Source organism: Rhinatrema bivittatum, chromosome 4, assembly GCF_901001135.1.
Source record: "Rhinatrema bivittatum chromosome 4, aRhiBiv1.1, whole genome shotgun sequence".
Taxonomy (NCBI): Eukaryota; Metazoa; Chordata; class Amphibia; order Gymnophiona; family Rhinatrematidae; genus Rhinatrema; species Rhinatrema bivittatum.
Window position 1 is genome coordinate 459,177,123 of NC_042618.1, and position 22,005 is coordinate 459,199,127.

The 22,005-nt window shown below is 43.7% G+C and overlaps 1 protein-coding gene across 1 annotated transcript in view; it reads right to left on the reverse strand.

Annotated features, from left to right (window-relative positions):
- SYT1 (synaptotagmin 1) overlaps positions 1-22,005 on the reverse strand; it is a 1,065,451-nt gene that overhangs the window by 300,342 nt on the left and 743,104 nt on the right. The window contains exon 5 of the mRNA XM_029597128.1: positions 13,297-13,483. Within this exon, the coding sequence (XP_029452988.1) occupies positions 13,297-13,477 (181 nt within the window). The 5' untranslated portion in view covers positions 13,478-13,483. The remainder of the gene's footprint in view (positions 1-13,296; positions 13,484-22,005) is intronic.

A 22,005-nucleotide genomic window follows, 5' to 3' on the forward strand; every position in this document is an offset into this window, starting at 1 on the left:
GGTCAACATTCAATGAAGTATCAGAAATGGAAATTGAAACTATGCTAAAAAAACTTAATCCTGCACCCTATGCACTTGACACAATTACAACTGCAGACATAAAAAAAGTAGCGAACACTGTATCACCAACACTGGCAAAGATCGTTAATCTATCCCTAGAGGAAGGATCCATGCCTGACGCACTAAAAGGAGCTATCGTAAAACCTATTTTAAAAAAGAAAAACAGTGACCCACTGAACCTGAGTAACTACAGACCAGTATCAAACCTACCCTTAATCGCAAAGTTAATAGAAAAAACTATACAAAAGCAACTAGCAGAACACCTAGATAACAATAACATCCTTTATCCATCACAACATGGCTTTCGAAAACACTATAGCACAGAGACACTTCTGCTTGCACTTACAGATAACATCATGAGGGGATTTGATAACGGTAAACATTACATTCTAGTGATGCTTGACCTGTCAGCAGCATTTGACACTGTAAATCATGACATACTCTTAAATAGACTAGAAGAAATAGACCTAAACAACAAAACTCTCAAGTGGTTCAGATCATATCTCAATGACAGATATTTTCAGGTACAAATTAAAGACGCTATATAAAAAAAAATAAACCTTCAAACGGGAGTACCCCAAGGATCTGCCCTCTCCGCAACACTTTTCAACATATACTTACTACCACTATGCCACCTGCTAGCTGGTCTGGGAATCACACACTATATATACGCTGATGATATCCAATTAATTTTACCCATTGACGACACAATTGAGAAAACATTAAACGTAGCCAACATGTATCTAGATATCATCAAACAGCTACTAAACCAAATGGAATTAGTAATTAATATAGATCAATAAAAACATCCACACACACTGCTGTATTCAGAATTCTTACATTTAGAGAGAAAAAATACGGAAATCAAACATAGTCCAATCACACTAAAAAACAATCAACAAATAAAACTTGCAGAAAAAATACGGAATCTAGGAGTAATAATTGACCCCGAATTAAGCTTAAAACAACACATATCTCTAAAAGTAAGAGAAGGATACGCTAAACTCATGGGGGTAGATTTTCAGAGCCCTGCTCGCCTAAATCCGCCCAAAACCGGGCGGATTTAGGCGAGCAGGGCCCTGCGCGCTGGGAAGCCTATTTTACATAGGCCTCCCGGCGCGCGCAGAGCCCCGGGACTCGCGTAAGTCCCGGGGTTCTCGGAGGGGGGCGTGTCGGGGGGCGGGCCCGGTCGTCGCGGCGTTCCGGGGGCGTGTCGGCAGCGTTTTGGGGGCGGGTACGGGGCGTGGCTACGGCCCGGGGGCGTGGCTACGGCCCGGGGGCGTGGCCACGCCCTCCGTACCCGCCCCCAGGTCGCGGCCCGGCGCGCAGCAGGCCCGCTGGCGCGCGGGGATTTACGTCTCCCTCCGGGAGGCGTAAATCCCCCGACAAAGGTAAGGGGGGGGGGTGTAGACAGGGCCGGGCGGGGGGGGAAGGGAGGGGAAGGTGAGGGGAGGGCAAAGGAAAGTTCCCTCCAAGGCCGCTCCGATTTCGGAGCGGCCTTGGAGGGAACGGGGGAGGCAGCGCGGCTCGGCGCGCGCAGGCTATACAAAATCGATAGCCTTGCGCGCGCCGATCCAGGATTTTAGTGGATACGCGCGGCTCCGCGCGTATCTACTAAAATCCAGCGTACTTTTGCTTGAGTCTGATGCGCAAGCAAAAGTAGGCTGATCGCGCTTCTTTTAAAATCTACCCCATGGTCCTCAGGAGACTTAAACCACTTCTGACAACGGCCAACTTTCGATCGGTACTACAAGCATTAATATTTGCGAGCACTGATTATTGTAATGCACTTCTACTAGGTCTTCCATACACCTCACTAAGACCATTACAGGTTCTGCAAAACTCAGCCGCAAGAGTCTTAACTGGCAAAAGTAAAAGAGATCACATCACCGAAACACTGGCTGAACTACACTGGCTTCCCATTGAACAAAGAATTCAATACAAAACACTGTGCATCATACATAAGTTAATATAAACGAACATGCAGACTGGTTAAATACAGCCCTACGTGTACACATCCCTACCAGAAACCTAAGGTCAGCAAACAAAGTACTCCTAACCATTCCATCAGTCAAAACTGCAAGACTAACACAGGTACGAGAGAGAGCACTGTCACTGGCAGGACCCATACTATGGAACTCCATGCCCCTAGATTTAAGACTACAAAGAGACAGCAAAACCTTTAGAAAAGGTTTAAAAACTAGGGATGTGAATCGTGTCCTCGATCGTCTTAACGATCGATTTCGGCTGGGAGGGGGAGGGAATCGTATTGTTGCCGTTTGGGGGGGTAAAATATCGTGAAAAATCGTGAAAATCGTTAAAAAAATCGAAAAAATCGAAAAATCGAAAAACCGGCACATTAAAAACCCCCTAAAACCCACCCCCGACCCTTTAAATTAAATCCCCCACCCCCAAATAACTTAAATAACCTGCGGGTCCAGCGGCGGTCCGGAACGGCAGCGGTCCGGAACGGGCTCCTGCTCCTGCATCTTGTCGTCTTCGGCCGGCGCCATTTTCCAAAATGGCGCCGAAAAATGGCGGCGGCCATAGACGAAAAAGATTGGACGGCAGGAGGTCCTTCCGGACCCCCGCTGGACTTTTGGCAAGTCTCGTGGGGGTCAGGAGGCCCCCCACAAGCTGGCCAAAAGTTCCTGGAGGTCCAGCGGGGGTCAGGGAGCGATTTCCCTCCTGACCCCCATGAGACTTGCCAAAAGTCCAGCGGGGGTCCGGAAGGACCTCCTGCCGTCCAATCTTTTTCGTCTATGGCCGCCGCCATTTTTCGGCGCCATTTTGGAAAATGGCGCCGGCCGAAGATGACAAGATGCAGGAGCAGGAGCCCGTTCCGGACCGCTGCCGTTCCGGACCGCCGCTGGACCCGCAGGTTATTTAAGTTATTTGGGGGGGGGTTCGGGAGGGTGGGGGATTTAATTTAAAGGGTCGGGGGTGGGTTTTAGGGGGTTTTAGTGTGCCGGCTCACGATTCTAACGATTTATAACGATAAATCGTTAGAATCTGTATTGTATTGTGTTCCATAACGGTTTAAGACGATATTAAAATTATCGGACGATAATTTTAATCGTCCTAAAACGATTCACATCCCTATTAAAAACCTGGCTCTTTAAACAAGCTTTTCAGAAAGAGAAGGGAGAATAGAAACCAGTGACAGGCAAAGCACGATCAATAAAAACATCCACACACACTGCTGTATTCACTAAGGGGTGGATTTTAAATGCCCTGCGCGCGCCGGCGCACCTATTTTGCATAGGCCGCTGGCGCGTGCAGAGCCCCGGGATGTGCGTAAGTCCCGGGGCTTTCTAAAAGGGGCGTGTTGGGGCGCGTCTAAAATGACACGACATTTCGGGGGTGGGATGCGGCGTTGTGGGGGCAGGGACAGGGGCGTGGTGCCGGCCCGGGGGCATGGTCGAGGCCTCCGGACCAGCTCCCGGGTCAGGTAATGGCACGCCAGCAGCCTGCTGGTGCGCGCAGATTTACGTCTGCTTTTAGCAGGCATAAATCGTGGAACAAAGGTAAGGGGGGGTTTAGATAGGGCCGGGGGGGTGGGTTAGGTAGGGGAAGGGAGGGGAAGGTGGGGGGAGGGCGAAGGAAAGTTCCCTCCGAGGCCGCTCCGAAATCGGAGCGGCCTTGGAGGGAACAGGCAGCGTGCGCTGGGCTCGGCGCGCGCAGGTTGCACAAATGTGCACCCCCTTGTGCGCGCCGACCCCGGATTTTATAAGATAGGCGCGGCTACGCCTATCTTATAATTTTGTTTGCGCCTGCTGAGCGAACAAAAGTACGCGATCGCGCAAATTTAGAAAATCTACCCCTAAGTGTGTAGTCTTTAAAGGACAAGTCACAATTTTAAAGTTAATTCTGTAATAAAAACAGAGATAGAGACATGGACATTTTATTTTATTTTATTTATTTAAGGTTTTTATATACCGGCAATCATGAGAACATATCTTGCTGGTTTACATGAAACGGGAGTGCATTAAATACATCAAACTAGAACTCAGGTGACCGAAAGTACAGTTACAATTAACAAGGGTGGCAGAACTTGGTGAAGAGGAAGAAAAAGGAAAGAATAAATGGTTAAACGATATACAAGTCACATTACAAGTTATGTACAAATGGCATGATTAATGGCTGAATGTTTTGAGGAGTCCTTGGGTTGTGTCCTTGGATTGTGTCATTAAATTGTGTCTTGGAAAGCTTGCTTGAATAACCAAGTCTTAAGTCTTTTCCTAAAAGTTGGGAGGCAAGGTTCCAGTCTGAGATCTGTGGGCAATGAATTCCACAGAAGGGGGCCAGCTGTGGAGGTGGCGCGATCTCTTAGGGTAATGTGTCTAGTCGTTTTTGCAGGGGGAACTTGGAGTGTGCCTCTATAAACATCTCTGGTAGGTCTTGTCGAGTTGTATACTTGGAGAGGAAATTGAAGATCGAGGGAAGTGCATTGATGTATAGTTTTGAAAATGATACATATGGTTTTGTACATGATACGGAAGTATACGGGTAGCCAATGTAGCTCTTTCAGGATGGGAGATATGTGGTCTCTTTTTCTTGTGCCTGTTAGTAGTCGGGCTGCTGAATTTTGCACCATCTGTAATGGTTTGGAATAGGAAGAAGGCAGACCTAGCAATAGGGAGTTGCAATAGTCTAATTTTGAAAAAATGACTGCCTGGATGATCGTTCTGAAGTCTTGAGCATGGAAGAGAGGTCTTATCCTTTTCAAGACCTGGAGTTTATAGAAGCAGTCTTTGGTTGTTTTGTTGATGTGTGCCTTGAAGTTTAGCCGGTTGTCCAATAACACTCCTAAGTCTCTGACTTGTGCAGTAGGTAGGTTGGTGGGAAGAGTAATGTTAGGTGTATTGTTCTCGGGAGAGATGAGTAGGATTTCTGTCTTGGAGGAATTTAAGATGAGGTGAAGGCTGTTGAGAAGTTGTTTGATTTTTTGGTGGCATGATTCCCAGTAGTCAAGAGTTTTAGAGTATGTGTCTTTGATGGGGATGATGATTTGAATATCATCTGCGTATAGGAAGTACTTTAGATTGAGGTCAGTGAGAAGTTGGCAAAGAGGAAGCAGGTAAATATTGAATAGAGTCGGAGATAATGAAGAACCTTGTGGGACTCCTATGGCAGAGTCAAATCTTGAGGATTCCTTGTTTTGGAGTTTAACTTTGTAACCTCTGTTGTTGAGAAAGGTTTTGAACCAAGATAGGACGGTGCCGCAGATTCCTATGGACGATAACTGGTTTAAGAGGATGGTGTGGTTGACTGTGTCGAATGCTGCTGATAGGTCTAACAAGATCAATAGAAAAGAGTTTCCTTTGTCGAGGCCCAGTAAGATATGGTCTGTCAACGAAGTGAGGAGGGATTCTGTGCCTCGATTTTTACGGAAGCCGTGTTGTGGGATGAAGAGAAGATTGTTGTCTTCGATGAAATCTGAGAGTTGAGAGTTCACTAGTTTTTCCATGATCTTTGCGATGAATGGGAGGTTAGCTATGGGGCGGAAGTTGTTAGGGTCCTTCGGGTCTAGGTTGGGTTTCTTTAGGAGCGGTGAGATTGAGGCCATTTTAAGATCATCTGGGAAGGTTCCTTGGGCTAGAGAGCAGTTGATGATATTTTTCAATGAAGTGGCTATTGTGTCTGGAATAGCTAGAAGAAGTTTGGAGGGGATGTGGTCTGCAGGATGAGACGAAGGTTTCATTCTTCTCAGGATGGTTTGTATCTCCGTGGAAGAGACGGGTTCAAAGGTGTTTAAGCTGACGTTTTTGAGGGCAGGTTGTTGATATGTCTGGAGGTCGGCTGTATTGGAAGGCAGTTGTGTTAAGAGATTGGTGATTTTATTTTGGAAAAACTGAGCGAGTTCTTCTGCTTTGGGTTGTGCCATGTTGCCTGGGATTTCTCGCGGAATGGTTTGAGTGAGGCTGGAGACATAAGCGAAGAGGGCTTTGGCGTCAAAAACCAGGTTGTGAATCTTAGATGCATAATAGTCTTTTTTTGATTTTGAGGTGAGAGATTTATACTGGTAAAGTGTGGATTTGTATGAAAAAATGGTGATGTCACAAGGGGTTTTGCGCCAGGTCGCTTCTTTTTTTCTTAAACTTTGTTTTAGTTTTCTGAGTTCATTAGTGAACCACGGTTGTCTGTTGAATGCATTGGTGTGAGATCTTTTTGTAGTTGAAGGACAGAGCTTGTTGGCTATGTTTTCTGTTATGTTGTTCCAGGAGCGAATGGCAGTGTTCGGGTCAGTGAGGTCTAATAGGGGTAGCTGTGAGACCAATTGGTTGTTAAGGTCTTCTGGTGAGCATCGCCTCTTGTAGTGGAATGAAGGAGAGGGGGAGTAGGGAGTGTTGGATTTTTCCAGCGTGAATGAGGTAGAGATGAGCGTGTGGTCTGACCATGGAACCTTTTTGTTCTTCAAATTGGATGTAGTCGTAATGCCCTTGTTGACGAAAATCAAGTCCAGAGTGTGACCCGCTTTGTGTGTGGGTTCGTTGACTAGTTGTTGGAATCCCATAGCAGACAGGGCTGTGATGAGTGTTACGCAGCTGTTAGATGGTGAGGGATTGTCTATGTGCAGATTGAAATCTCCTAAAATGATTGCTGGAGTGTCCAGGTTGATGAGCATGGTGGTGATTTCAAGGAGGGGGGAGACCTCTGCTTCTAGGAGTCCCGGGGGGGCGTAGACAAGAAGGATTTGAAGATGTTGTGAGGTGAAGAAGCCGACTTCCAGTTTTGAGTTAGAGCTGAAAGGATGTTGGGAGAAGTTAAGGCTTTTTTTGGTAGCCAGAAGGATGCCCCCTCCTCTTTTTTTCAGTCTCGGGAGTGAGAAGAAGTCATAGGTTTGTGTAGGTAGTTGGTTTATTAAAGCTGTATCTGAGGGCTTAAACCATGTTTCGGTTACTGCACAGATATCTGGCTTGGCGTCGGTGAGATAATCATTGAAAATTAGGGATTTCTTCGTTAGAGATTGTGCATTGAAAAGAGAGAGTGAAAAGAGGGAGAGGCCTAGAAGCTGGGTAATTGGTGTGATCAAGATAGGGGTGAGGGTTTTTAAGTTATTGTGAGGGGCTCGTCTGGTAGATGTTCTTTTAGATAGGAGGCGGTGTTGTAAGATTGGTATTGGAAGAGCAAGAGACATTGTGGGAGGTTAGCTGGCTGGCGCAGAGTGTAGGCGGATGGCAGATGGGAGGATAGGCTGAGATTAGGAGATAAATAATTGGTTGGTTAGTGCTCTGGAAGAACGCTGGAAGGATGCTTGCTGAAAAGGCGTAGACTGGTTGCTTGCTGTGAGGGCGTAGATTGGTTGCTTGCTGTGAGGGCGTAGACTGGTTGCTTACTGTGAGGGCGTAGACTGGTTGCTTGCTGAGTGCTTGCTGTGAAGGCGTAGACTGGTTGCTTGCTGTGAGGGCGTAGACTGGTTGCTTGCTGAGTGCTTGCTGTGAGGGCGTAGACTGGTTGCTTGCTGTGAGGGCGTAGACTGGTTGCTTGCTGAGTGCTTGCTGTGAGGGCGTAGACTGGTTGCTTGCTGAGTGCTTGCTGAGAGGGCGCAGACTGGTTGCTTGCTGAGTGCTTGCTGAGAGGGCGCAGGCTGGATGCTTGCTGAGTTTGCTTGCAGGGTGCTTGATGGGAGGGCGCAGGAAGGTTGATTACTTAGAGGGCGCTGGGTGGTTGCTTGAAGGAAGAGAGCTGGAAGGACGTGAGCATGTTGGACGCTGGTTGAGCTCTAGTGTAATATTGGTGTGAAACTGCTCCGGGAAGCGAGGGTCGAAACGAAGGGGCGAAACAAAGGGGCAGGCCCCTTTGTCGCGCTCCTTCGTGCGCGCGACGCCCGGCGCGCGACGCCAGGGAGAGTGGTAGTTTAAATACCCCGCCGGTCGCACCTCTGACGTCACCGCCGCGACGTTTTTGTGGGCGGTTCGGGGCGAAGGCTCGCGGCTCGGCTCGGGGCCTGCTGGTGGCGTGGGCTCGTGGTCCGGGTCGAGGCCAGCTGGAGGCAGGGGTTCGTGGCTCCGATCGCGGCCGGCTGGAGGCGGAGGATTGCGTCCTTTCAGGTAGGTGAGCAGCTGAAGAAAGGGCCGGCGATCGGCGAGGGAGCCCGATCGGGGTGAGCGGAACAGGAGGCCTTACCCTGACGGGCTTCAGCGCCGAACGCGCAGGCCAAGTTCACCGCTGGAGCCCCGTGGAAGGAAAAGGAGGAAGAAGAGGAGAGCGGCAGTTTAAATACCCCGCCGGTCGCACCTCTGACGTCACCGCCGCGACGTTTTTGTGGGCGGTTCGGGGCGAAGGCTCGCGGCTCGGCTCGGGGCCTGCTGGTGGCGTGGACATGATTAATTACATTTAACATTATTGATCACTATCTATGTTACCGAACCTTATGGCACTCTTGTAAATGTGCAAATCACAGTGTCATTAATTTTATGTGCCTTGATGTAAACCGTTGTGACGGTATCCTCCAAACGACGGTATAGAAAAGATTTAAAATAAATAAATAAATAAGAGGAAATGAAGGATGGGAGGCTATCCAGTGATGCCATCCTTGCTGCAGATAGTGGGTCCCACTGAGGAAATGGGGGTGAGGGGTGAGTAATAATGTGCCTCCTTCTTCTCTAGACTCAGAGGTTTCTCTGATCCCAACCCCAAGAGCCCTTCCGACAGACCCTGCCACAGAATGGGTTTCCAGGATGTTGCTGAGTTAGACATTGTCTGATGATGCTCACAGAATGACCTCAGAAGAAGGGAGTATGGCTGGAGGACTGGAAGCTATGGTGTTGAGCAGTCAACTTGCTGGGACTGAAGGAGGTAATGGTGGTAATGGAGGCAGTCACAAAGTCAGGTGCCAGGAAATGGCCTCTGTTTTGCAAAGTTTTCCGTTGTAATCTGGGGGGAATAGAGATATTCAGAAGACCTTCAGTATGATGAGATCTTCTATTTTTACCCTTGAATCCATATGGGATGCTATTGAAGGTCTAGGCAAGATTGTTTCTGCTCTGATATTCTTGACAGAATTCAGGCTTTAGAAAATTTCAAAGCTGATGCTGAAGAGCAGACAGATATAACATTTTTTTGGAAGATGGTTAAGGCTTATTATTTTAAGATGGTATTTACATAAGAACATAAGAAAATGCCATACTGGGTAAGACCAAGAGTCCATCAAGCCCAGCATCCTGTTTCCAACAGTGGCCAATCCAGGCCATAAGAACCTGGCAAGTACCCAAAAACTAAGTCTATTCCATGTAACCATTGCTAATGGCAGTGGCTATTCTCTAAGTGAACTTAATAGCAGGTAATGGACTTCTCCTCCAAGAACTTATCCAATCCTTTTTTAAACACAGCTATACTAACTGCACGAACCACATTCTCTGGCAACAAATTCCAGAGTTTAATTGTGCGTTGAGTAAAAAAGAACTTTCTCCGATTAGTTTTAAATGTGCCCCATGCTAACTTCATGGAGTGTCCCCTAGTCTTTCTACTATCCGAAAGAGTAAATAACCGATTCACATCTACCCGTTCTAGACCTCTCATGATTTTAAACACCTCTATCATATCCCCCCTCAGTCGTCTCTTCTCCAAGCTGAAAAGTCCTAACCTCTTTAGTCTTTCCTCATAGGGGAGTTGTTCCATTCCCCTTATCATTTTGGTAGCCCTTCTCTGTACCTTCTCCATCGCAATTATATCTTTTTTGAGATGCGGCGACCAGAATTGTACACAGTATTCAAGGTGCGGTCTCACCATGGAGCGATACAGAGGCATTATGACATTTTCCGTTTTATTCATCATTCCTTTTCTAATAATTCCCAACATTCTGTTGGGAATTATTAGAAATGTGGATAAGTGCAAGGTGATATGCATCACCTTGCACTTATCCACATTAAATTTCATCTGCCATTTGGATGCCCAATTTTCCAGTCTCACAAGGTCTTCCCGGAATTTATCACAATCTGCTTGTGATTTAACTACTCTGAACAATTTTGTGTCATCTGCAAATTTGATTATCTCACTCGTCGTATTTCTTTCCAGATCATTTATAAATATATTGAACAGTAAGGGTCCCAATACAGATCCCTGAGGCACTCCACTGTCCACTCCCTTCCACTGAGAAAATTGCCCATTTAATCCTACTCTCTGTTTCCTGTCTTTTAGCCAGTTTGCAATCCACGAAAGGACCTCGCCACCTATCCCATGACTTTTTACTTTTCCTAGAAGCCTCTCATGAGGAACTTTGTCAAACGCCTTCTGAAAATCCAAGTATACTATATCTACCGGTTCACCTTTATCCACATGTTTATTAACTCCTTCAAAAAAGTGAAGCAGATTTGTGAGGCAAGACTTGCCCTGGGTAAAGCCATGCTGACTTTGTTCCATTAAACCATGTCTTTCTATATGTTCTGTGATTTTGATGTTTAGAACACTTTCCACTATTTTTCCTGGCACTGAAGTCAGGCTAACCGGTCTGTAGTTTCCCGGATCGCCCCTGGAGCCCTTTTTAAATATTGGGGTTACATTTGCTATCCTCCAGTCTTCAGGTACAATGGGTGATTTTAATGATAAGTTACAAAATTTTTACTAATAGGTCTGAAATTTCATTTTTTAGTTCCTTCAGAACTCTGGGGTGTATACCATCCGGTCCAGGTGATTTACTACTCTTCAGTTTGTCAATCAGGCCTACCACATCTTCTAGGTTCACCGTGATTTGATTCAGTCCATCTGAATCATTACCCATGAAAACCTTCTCCATTACGGGTACCTCCCCAACATCCTCTTCAGTAAACACCGAAGCAAAGAAATCATTTAATCTTTCCGCGATGGCCTTATCTTCTCTAAGTGCCCCTTTAGTAATACTGTTTGATTTTTATTTAGGTATACATGTATTATTATTTGATTATATTATTTTATTGTTTGTGATATTTTTATGAATGTATTTGTGTAATCCGCACTGGATTACTATTACCATAATGGTGGATTGATTATAGTTACATTAGGAGACTATTGGATTTATTTATTTTTTCATTTCTCTTTATAACATAGCAGTTATTTCTTTACAAGTTTGTCTTGAAGTATATTTTTGAAAAGTGATAAATATTTTTGTTTTTAAAAAGAGGGAGGGTGGGCTGTCCAGGGGTGGGGCTTAATTTTAGGCAGGTTGCACTGATACTGAGTGCTGCCCAGCCAAATACTTGCGTGGGTAAGTCTAGTCAGAGAAAAATGTTGGCCTAAAGTTACATGGGCAAGTGTATTCAGCAATAGACTTACCCAGGTAAGTTACCCAGGTACATTTCTGCTCCCCTCACTGCTGAAGATAGAACTCTAAATTAAAACTCTGTTTCATGCCAAACTGGGGAATTATTTGTGAGAATGCTGATTCAGTTGTACCTCAATGTGGGGTTTCAGTCTAGATGATGCCTCTATACAGTTTGTTGTACCTCAATGTGGGGTTTCAGTCTAGATGATGCCTTTATACAGTTTGTTTTCATAAAACCTCAAAATATGCCAAAGCGCCACAACATTCAGAAATCTGTTCCTGCTAACCAGTTTTAGAGCAACCCTCTGCTTCTTAGTCTTTTTCATGGAGATTGTGATGGTCCATGTGACCGGAGGGTGAGCAAACTCATTTATATGCTATGTAATTAATATTCAAGCCCCCATGCCCCAGAGGAAGGATAATGCAAGAGCAAGCTACCAGGGAAAGGTGGCAGGGTTGTCCATCATGAAGCAATGGTAGGGCTTTAGTAGGTATACGTGCCACAGGATCTCCTGAGATCGATTATTTTAAAACTGAGCATTGGCAGGACAGGAATGAGCGGGGATCGCTCCTGTCCCTGGAAGACCATGGCTTTGCTCAGATTAGATTTTGGGAAACCACAGTCAATCCCAAATGTGAATTTTCATTGGTTTGGGAGACAAGAGGGCAGGACTTACCTATGTTTTATATTTATGGTCCATGAGGTATTTGACAGTAGGAGGAGGGGGGAGGAGACACTAAGACCACTAGGGATTTTCAGTGGCACTTGTGGAAGGGAGCAGGGATGGTGAGGGCGGGGGTACTCAAACAGGCCTCAAAATCTCTTTAACTACCTGCAATGGCTCACGATCCTAGGACAGGTTCGCAAGTTGCCACGGCTGGGAATGCATGAAATTCATGGCCATGACCATGTGCAAAAATGTTCATGTGCATTTTTACTACAAACACTAATGACCTCAGAACTCATTAATAAGTTATGTGTAGCAAAATTGCACACAATATGACCACCAACTCACTGAAAATATCACAGGATAGTAAAATTGGCCTCTATATTGTTGATATGGAAGTGTGTTTTGTATGGATAGTACATAGAATTAAGAATTTTTGCTGTGTTGACATTTTTCTGGGATTGCTTGAAAAAATTAGCCTGATATTCAAGTATATATATATATATATATATATACACACACAAATATAGGAGTTTTTTATTGAATACAATCACATCAATAATATTTTGAGAAAGTAGTGCTGGAAAATCCAACTAATCACCCCTATCTACCATGCTATCTTATTTACAGCACATGATGATGTTCATTTTTAAACTGACCTAGCCACTTAACTGCTGAGGGGTTAAATATAACCATCAAGTTTCATTAGTTATCTATATTTAGCTGTTTAAAATGCAGGTGCTCCCGGGGGCGTAACTTGTTCAGTGGAGAAAGCATATTGAATTTTTCAGTAGACGTGAATCATTCTCCCTGCACTGCCTGTCCTTGGAAATGGCAGGGACATCGCAGACAGGTACATTGCTACTCACATGCCCTCTAGTGAATTTTCAAAGGGGAAGTAGACGGATGGTCTCCCTCTGAAATGTTGATAAAAGGTAAGCAGGCACCAAAGTAACCCATATACTTTGCTGCTACGCGGGTTCAGTGAACATTGAATGCATACATTACACAACCCACTGACAGATGATTAGAAGACACGTGTGCCTGTAGGCATAAATGTCTCTATCTCCTTCCATGTATCACAGCAAGTTTGTCATTCAGCATACAGTGACAGAATTGTACAGCATGATTAAAACATTTTAATCATTCATTTTTTGCCTTTAATCGTCTTCAGCAAAGCGCTTCTATCTTTGAACTGGCACATACCTAAGTAATGTGTGCAAAGTTAGAACACTTTCAAAAGTACTTGTAGGTAAAGAGGAAAAAAAGACACTAGTTTCAGATCATTCGATTTTTAGCTCTGTCCATGGCCCCCTGTTTACTTACGTGGAATTTTATTCAGCTGGTTCATAAACTTCTCCTTAAAATGAGAGAAATTGTCCCCCTTTCCGTCTTCAGGAAGGGCTGCCTTGGTGGTGTTATTTGGCAGTTCCGATGTGACCGCTGCGGCGGGTTGCATTACCACGGTCTCTGGAGGGCTGTCGCTCAGCTTCATCTCACTTCCCATGAGAGACTGTCAGGAGGGAGGAAGGAAAAAAGAAAAAAAGAAAGTCAAAATGGTTAGAGCCGATTCCCACATCGGTGGCGTTCTGCAGAGCAGAGACATAGCTGCATTAATGGACGCACCTGCTTGCTGAGTAAATATTACATCATTAGCATATTACTTCATATTGAATCATGTAATATTTATTAAGCCTGAGAGACAAGTTTTGTTGTGGGTTTTTTTTTTTTTTTTTTGCAGAAGGCAATGCAAGCGCGGCAGTAGTTAGTGATCATTCTGTGTCAGTGTTACTGCAGGCTCCGTTAGGTATTTCAGAATCGCTGAGCAGGAGTAACAATTTGCATCAGATCTAACTGTAGACGTGTAAGCACATTACTTGCATTTACAGATGCACTGCTCTGCTCTTACTGAACTGGAAGGCCAAGTGCTGAATGCTGAAAAGTATTTCATATTATGTATACCACGAGAAAATATCAAGCAATAATAATAATTGCACAACAAACATTTTCTCTGAACCCGGGTTGTTCTGTGTTGGAAGAGAACAGGAACTAGATCGCCTTTATTTTTTTTTTTCCTCTCTCGTTTATTAAAGATAATTTCCCTTTCAGTCATTGCCTGTGACATTAGGGCAGACAATATCCTTCTACTAAATTATTCAGCCATCATTGGCACATTCATGAAGTTACAATACAAACAAAGGTGGGGAAGCTGCTCACAGCCAGAACACAGCACCGGAAAAGTTAACAAAAGTATTCCCACATTAACAAGGCTTTATTTCTTTCATTCTCTGTTTTTTTTTATTTTTTTTAAATGGGTTCTTAATTAAGCATTTCCAAAAACTTTCACTTTGATCTGTGAATCAACAACTCTGCTTTCTGGCATCTGAATAAGCGTTTTGGCAGCATCACCTGAGTAGTGAGGGATCTATGCTCCTTTGTCATTTGTGTTCCGCCATAATTTTATTCTTTAATTCATTTCACATCTGAATTTTTAGCCTACTTTTATAAAGCAAAGAAGGCTTATGAGATTGCTATATGTGTGCAGATGGGTGTCCCAGGGCCAATAGAAGAGGTGGGTGAGTGGGACAGCTGCCAGGGCACAGAGCCCTTTGGGCAGACCCAGTGCGACCATACATCTAGATGGGGTAGCACACTTGAGGGGGAGAGCGGCGACAGGCAACAGGAGAGGCCGCAGGGCCACCTATGGAGCCCAACCTGTCAGAAGTGGAAGAAAAAGAGAGGCAGCATGGCCGGCAACTAAGCCCAACCCGCCAGTGAAGCCCTATCCACCAGTAGCTGAAAACGAGGAGATGCCATGGCGTCACCAGCAGCAGAAGAAGGGGAGAGGGTGTGGCACTGGTGGCGGAAGAATAGGAGAGGCTGCGTGCTCGCTGGCAGAGCTCAACCCACCAGAGGCTGAAAAAGAAGAAATGCCATGTGTGTGTGGGTGTGAATGGTAGTCTGCCTGGGTTGTGAGTGTGTTTGTGTGCGTGTCTGAATAGGAGCCTGTCTGGGATATATATGTGTGTGAGTGTGTGTATGTGTGGGTGTCTGAGAGAATGGGAGCCTGCTTTTGTTTTTGTGTGTGTGTGTGTGTGTGAGAATGGGCGCCTGCTTTTGTTTTTGTGTGTGTGTGTGAGTGTGTGTGTGTGTGAGAATGGGCGCCTGCTTTTGTTTTTTTGTGTGTGTGTGTGAGTGTGTGTGTGTATGTGAGAGCTTTCCCCTCCTCACCCCTATTAATCTATGACAATCTCTGGGCATCTGGAAATATAAAGCTCCTAAGTATGGAGAGAGGGAATTATTTAACTTTATTTATTTTAATTGTTTCTTAGTATTTGATGTGTCTGCTGTTTTTAAAGATTTTATTGGTGTTTGGGAAATTTTGGATAATCTATTTGTTAACTGGTTTGAAATATTCTTTTTATGATTATGATTTTACTATTATGATTAAATATATCCGAAGCAGAAAGCCTGTGAGGGAGTCAGTTGGACCGTTAGATGATCGAGGGGTTAAAGGGGCACTTAGAGAAGATAAGGCCATCGCGGAAAGATTAAATGATTTCTTTGCTTCGGTGTTTACTGAAGAGGATGTTGGGGAGGTACCCGTAATGGAGAAGGTTTTCATGGGTAATGATTCAGATGGACTGAATCAAATCACGGTGAACCTAGAAGATGTGGTAGGCCTGATTGACAAACTGAAGAGTAGTAAATCACCTGGACCAGATGGTATACACCCCAGAGTTCTGAAGGAACTAAAAAATGAAATTTCAGTCCTATTAGTAAAAATTTGTAACTTATCATTAAAATCATCCATTGTACCTGAAGACTGGAGGATAGCAAATGTAACCCCAATATTTAAAAAGGGCTCCAGGGGCGATCCGGGAACTACAGACCGGTTAGCCTTTCAGTGCCAGGAAAAATAGTGTAAAGTGTTCTAAACATCAAAATCATAGAACATATAGAAAGACATGGTTTAATGGAACAAAGTCAGCATGGCTTTACCGAGGGCAAGTCTTGCCTCACAAATCTGCTTCACTTTTTTGAAGGAGTTAATAAAAATGTGGATAAAGGTGAACCGGTAGATATAGTATACTTGGATTTTCAGAAGGCGTTTGACAAAGTTCCTCATGAGAGGCTTCTAGGAAAAGTAAAAAGTCATGGGATAGGTGGCGATGTCCTTTCATGGATTGCAAACTGGCTAAAAGACAGGAAACAGAGAGTAGGATTAAATGGGCAATTTTCTCAGTGGAAGGGAGTGGACAGTGGAGTGCCTCAGGGATCTGTATTGGGACCCTTACTTTTCAATATATTTATAAATGATCTGGAAAGAAATAAAACGAGTGAGATAATCAAATTTGCAGATGACACAAAATTGTTCAGAGTAGTTAAATCACAAGCAGATTGTGATAAATTGCAGGAAGACCTTGTGAGACTGGAAAATTGGGCATCCAAATGGCAGATGAAATTTAATGTGGATAAGTGCAAGGTGATGCATATAGGGAAAAATAACCCATGCTATAATTAATTACACAATGTTGGGTTCCATATTAGGTGCTAAAACCCAAGAAAGAGATCTAGGTGTCATAGTGGATAACACATTGAAATCGTCAGTACAGTGTGCTGCGGCAGTCAAAAAAGCAAACAGAATGTTGGGAATTATTAGAAAGGGAATGGTGAATGAAACGGAAAATGTCATAATGCCTCTGTATCGCTCCATGGTGAGACCGCACCTTGAATACTGTGTACAATTCTGGTCGCCGCATCTCAAAAAAGATATAATTGCGATGGAGAAGGTACAGAGAAGGGCTACCAAAATGATAAGGGGAATGGAACAACTCCCCTATGAGGAAAGACTAAAAAGGTTAGGACTTTACAGCTTGGAGAAGAGACGACTGAGGGGGGATATGATAGAGGTGTTTAAAATCATGAGAGGTCTAGAACGGGTAGATGTGAATTGGTTACTTACTCTTTCGGATAGTAGAAAGACTAGGGGGCACTCCATGAAGTTAGCAAGGGGCACATTTAAAACTAATCGAAGAAAGTTCTTTTTTACTCAACGTTCAATTAAACTCTGGAATTTTTTGCCAGAGGATGTGGTTAGTGCAGTTAGTATAGCTGTGCTTAAAAAAGGATTGGATACGTTCTTGGAGGAGAAGTCCATTATCTGCTAAGTTCACTTAGAGAATAGCCACTGCCATTAGCAATGGTAACATGGAATAGGCTTAGTTTTTGGGTACTTGCCAGGTTCTTATGGCCTGGATTGGCCACTGTTGGAAACAGGATGCTGGGCTTGATGGACCCTTGGTCTGACCCAGTATGGCATTTTCTTATGTTCTTATTGTTTTAGATTTTTTGATTTTATTATTTAATGTTTCAAGAAGAATGGTAATATTTCTGTTTTTCCATTGTTGCTCTGCATGTAGAGGCTGGCTTGTTGTGGGTTCCAGTTCAGTTCTTCTCAGCACGTTTCTATTTATACTTTCTAGTCTCTTTGGGGCAGATTTTAAAACATATGAGTGGGCAGAGATTTGTTTGTGCAACCCGGCACGAACAAATCTCTGCCCGATTTTAAAACATGCGCGCTGCCGCGCGCATGTTATAGAATCCAGACTCGGTGCGTGCAAGAGGGTGCACACATGTGCACCTTGCGCGCGTGTTCAGGGGGGGGGAGGGGGTGTTTCAGTCATTCTGCAACTCTCGCGGGGGGTGTGGGGTGCGTATTTAAATGCTGCGTTTATGGTGGGGTTCTTTTAGGGTGGAGAGACGGAGGGCACACACAGAAACACAAACCCAAAACGCCCCTGATCTCGGAAAGGCACCAAATTAGCCCTCTACAAAACAATTAACTAAACAGAGAGTGCTAACTTGGTTAGGCACTCCCCTATTTTGATACAGAACACGCACAACCTCCCACTGACGGACCACGTTTACCACCACCAATTTCTATTTCGGTGTTTTTTTCTCAATCAGCATCCTAGCTGCTTCTTACAGTCTGGGTCCTCTTACCTAAGAAAGCATACTTTTCAGGGGAGGGAGAATGAGGGGAGAGGTGAGTGTGAGGGGAGAGAGTTGGAGTGGGGACAGGGGAGGGAAGGGGGGGTGAGTGACCAAGGGGGAGGAGGATGAGTGACTGAGGTAAATGAGCAAGGGGAAGGGGGAGGGAGGGTATAGAACCTGACTCTGCCACTGCAACGCGTGGCCGGGTACCGCTAGTAAATAAATACATTTATACACAAATAAACAGATAAGCTGATACTGTATTGTGTGGTTCAGTACATGATACTGCACTAGCCAAAATTATTGTGCCTGAGGAGGCCTGTGAAGGCTGTTTTCTAAATTTGTTTATTTCTAGCTAGAATTTATTCCAGCTATTAATTAATTTTATGTACAATTAATTTTATGTACTTTTAATTTTATTTATTTATTACCTTTTTCTATAATTTTATTTTATTCTTTTTTATTTTATTACTCTTTCCAATGTAAACCACTTTGACAAAAACAAATTTTATAAAGTGGTATATAAATTCTTTTAAATAAATAAATAAATAAACTCTATTTCAGTTACATCGGACAGAATATATTCTAAACAATTTATCTGCTATGAAAGAGCATGCTGGCTATTTTTTTCATCATGTTCACTGTGCTCTTTTCCACTGACACAAAATAAGTTAATATGCTTACTAGACAGGTCCAGTTAATGCTGTGTAAACCAATGCTCTAGTTATAGACCAATTTCTAATATACCTTCCTTAGCCTAACTGATTGAGTGTTCTGAACATCAACAATTAGTCTCACTCTTAAATAGGACCTCTAAATTGAGTTCTCACCAATGTGGGTTCAGAGCTGGACACAGCACTGAAACATTGCTTGACTCAGTTTCAGACCACTTACTACGCCAGATCAATGCCAAAAGATTGGCTATAGTCCTATTTTTGGACATTTCATTGGTATTCAATGCAGTAAACCACAAGATAATGCTACCTTGGTTAGCTGACTCAGCGTTGGTGGCCTAGTATATTCTTGGTTCGCCTCATACTTGGCTGGCAGAATATTCCAGGTTGAAAATGCCAGTGACAGCTCTAATTGGACTGGTGCAACCTGAAAGAGGGTATCCCTCAGGGAAGTGTACTGTCAGCAACACTGTTCAATATATGTCTCTCCCCATTGTGTGATATTATGAATAAAATAGTCCCATTTTACAAGATATATGTGGATCACATTCAGCTTTATTTCCCAATGGAAGGAGATATAAATACTATGATACAGAAGGTTTGGGACTGTCTAAAGAATATACAGGCCTGGATGAATACAAATCAGTTAATACTGAACATAAAAAAAAGACGGAACCCATGTAATATCCAAAATATTTCATGACCATACCTGTTCTGGAATCTTATTTAATTATACATTGATTCCATTTAAAGAGAAAATCCATAATTTAGCATTTGAAATGGAGGCAGCTTTAATGTACGTAGCACAGTTGAAAAAAATAATAAGGACTGGTTTTTATAAACTTCGCCTTTTAAGCCACCTTAGCTTTATTTTAAAGAGTGCAGAGTTTAGGACTGTTGTACGGCCCTTTTTACTAACTTTAGCTGATTACTGTAATGCAATGCTGGTCGGTCTACCCAAATATCAGATTTGGTCCAATCAGTTGCGGCTGCATGTATGCTTTTGTGTGGGAAAGGCAGAGACCATGTTACTCCTCTATTGCAGTCCCTACATTGGTTAAAAAAGAGCAGAGAATTAGATTTAAGATTCCATTATTCATCTTTAAAACGCTGAAGAATGATGGGCCAAATAAATTCACAAAAAAGCGGGGTTTAGCTTGCTTGTTACAGCGTTACTACCCCCAAACCAAATAAGCCTGATACTTTACTTTCAATGCATATCTAGCATAGCTCTCTGCTTCAACGGCAGGGGAGAAGTCTGATACTTCACTTTCAATGCATAGCTCTCTGCTTCAACGGCAGGGGAGAAAGTCTGTTACTTCACTTTCAACGCATAGCCAGCATAGCTCTCTGCTTCAACGGCAGGGGAGAAAGTCTGTTACTTCACTTTCAACGCATTGTCAGCATAGCTCTCTGCTTCAACGGCAGGGGAGAAAGTCTGTTACTTCACTTTCAAAGCATAGCCAGCATAGCTCTCTGCTTCAATGGCAGGGGAGAAAGTCTGTTACTTCACTTTCAAAACATAGCCAGCATAGCTCTCTGCTTCAACGGCAGGGGAGAAAGTCTGTTACTTCACTTTCAAAGCATAGCCAGCATAGCTCTCTGCTTCAATGGCAGGGGCAATGTAGAAAAGAGGATCTAAATATAGACAACAACCAACAAGGACTGAATTACATAGTCGAGTAATCAAAAGCTTGGGTGTAGCTTGCTTATTGAGGCGGTTACTACCCCTAACTAAGCTACATATTCAATTAGATGCAGTTCCAACACTGCTCTCTACATTAATGGTGGGATGGAAGGGAAATAGAACTAAAAGGTACTAAGAGCCAAGCGTAACAAGTAAGAGGAAAAAAAAAAGTGCATAGCTTGCTGGGCAGACTGGATGGGCCGTTTAGTCTTCTTCTGCCATCATTTCTATATTATTTATCAGCTCTGCTAAATAAATACGAGCCCAAATGCTCTTTATGACCTGAAGCTGATTGTCTTTTGTCCTTATCTCCTTCGAAGGGTTACCATTGGGCTGAAACACCAGATGTGCATTTTCTTATATTGGACCACAATTGTGGAATGTGCTCCCACAGTATTTGAGGTTAATCAATGAAGTGAAAGTCTTTCTTAAACAACTAAAGGCCTATTTGTTTATTGAAGCTTGAGGATTTTATATATTTTAGGAGGAGTCTGGAAGTACGTCTTTTTATTGGTTCATATTGCTATATGGTTTCTAGGCTTTTACTATTGATTTTTATGTTTTATTGTACACCACTTAGAATATATTATGTAATTTGCCTTCTATAAACTTAAAAAAATAAATAAATAAGATAAATAGATGCTAAGCAGCAAAACTGAATATATAAGCTAAGTTATTGTGGGTATTGTGCCTGGACACAATACCCTTAGTCAATAAACATACACATGCTTACTGTGACTCCAACATCGCTCTAAGCTTCAACAGCAAGAGGAAATGGAAAAAAGGATTTGCACTCACAAAGAGGGCTTGTTACGGCGGTTACTACCCCAAACCAAATATGCCTGATACTTCACTTTCAATGCATATACAGCGTAGCTCTCTGCTTCAACGACAGGGGAGAAGAATAACTGATACTTCACACATCCAGCAGAGCTCTCTGCTTCAACGGCAAGGGAGAAGAAAAAAAGGGTTCGCACTCACAAAGCGGGGAGTAGCTGGCTTGTTACGGCGGTTACTACCCCAAACCAAATGTGCCTGATACTTCACTTTCCATGCATATCCAGCATGGCTCTCTGCTTCAACGGCATGGGAGAAAGACTGATACATCACGCATTTCCAGCATAGCTCTCTGCTTCAACAGCAGGGAAAAAAAAAACCAAAACCTGATGCTTCACGCATATTCTGCATAGCTTCAACGACAGGGGTGAAGAAAAAAAAGGATTTGCAATCACAAAGCGAGGAGTAGCTGGCTTGTTACGGTGGTTACTACCCCAAACCAAATGTGCCTGATACTTCACTTTCAATGCATATCCAGCATGGCTCTCTGCTTCAACGGCAGGGGAGAAAAAAAAAACTGATACTTCACGCATATCCAGCATAGCTCCCTGCTTCAACGGCAGGGGAGAAGAAAAAACCAACAAGGGCTGTACAACATAGTCTAGGTAAAACAAATAAGCATGGGTGTAGCTTGCTTATTGCGGCGGTTACTACCCCTACTACCCCTAACTAATCAAGCTAGATATTTCACTTGGATGCAGCTCCATCACTGCTCTCTACATTAATGGTGGGGGTGGAAGGGGAATAGAACAAAGAGCTAAGAGAAACAGATAAGTATGAGAGAAAAAATGTGTGAAGCTTGCTGGGCAGACTGGATGGGCCATTCGGTCTTCTTCTGCC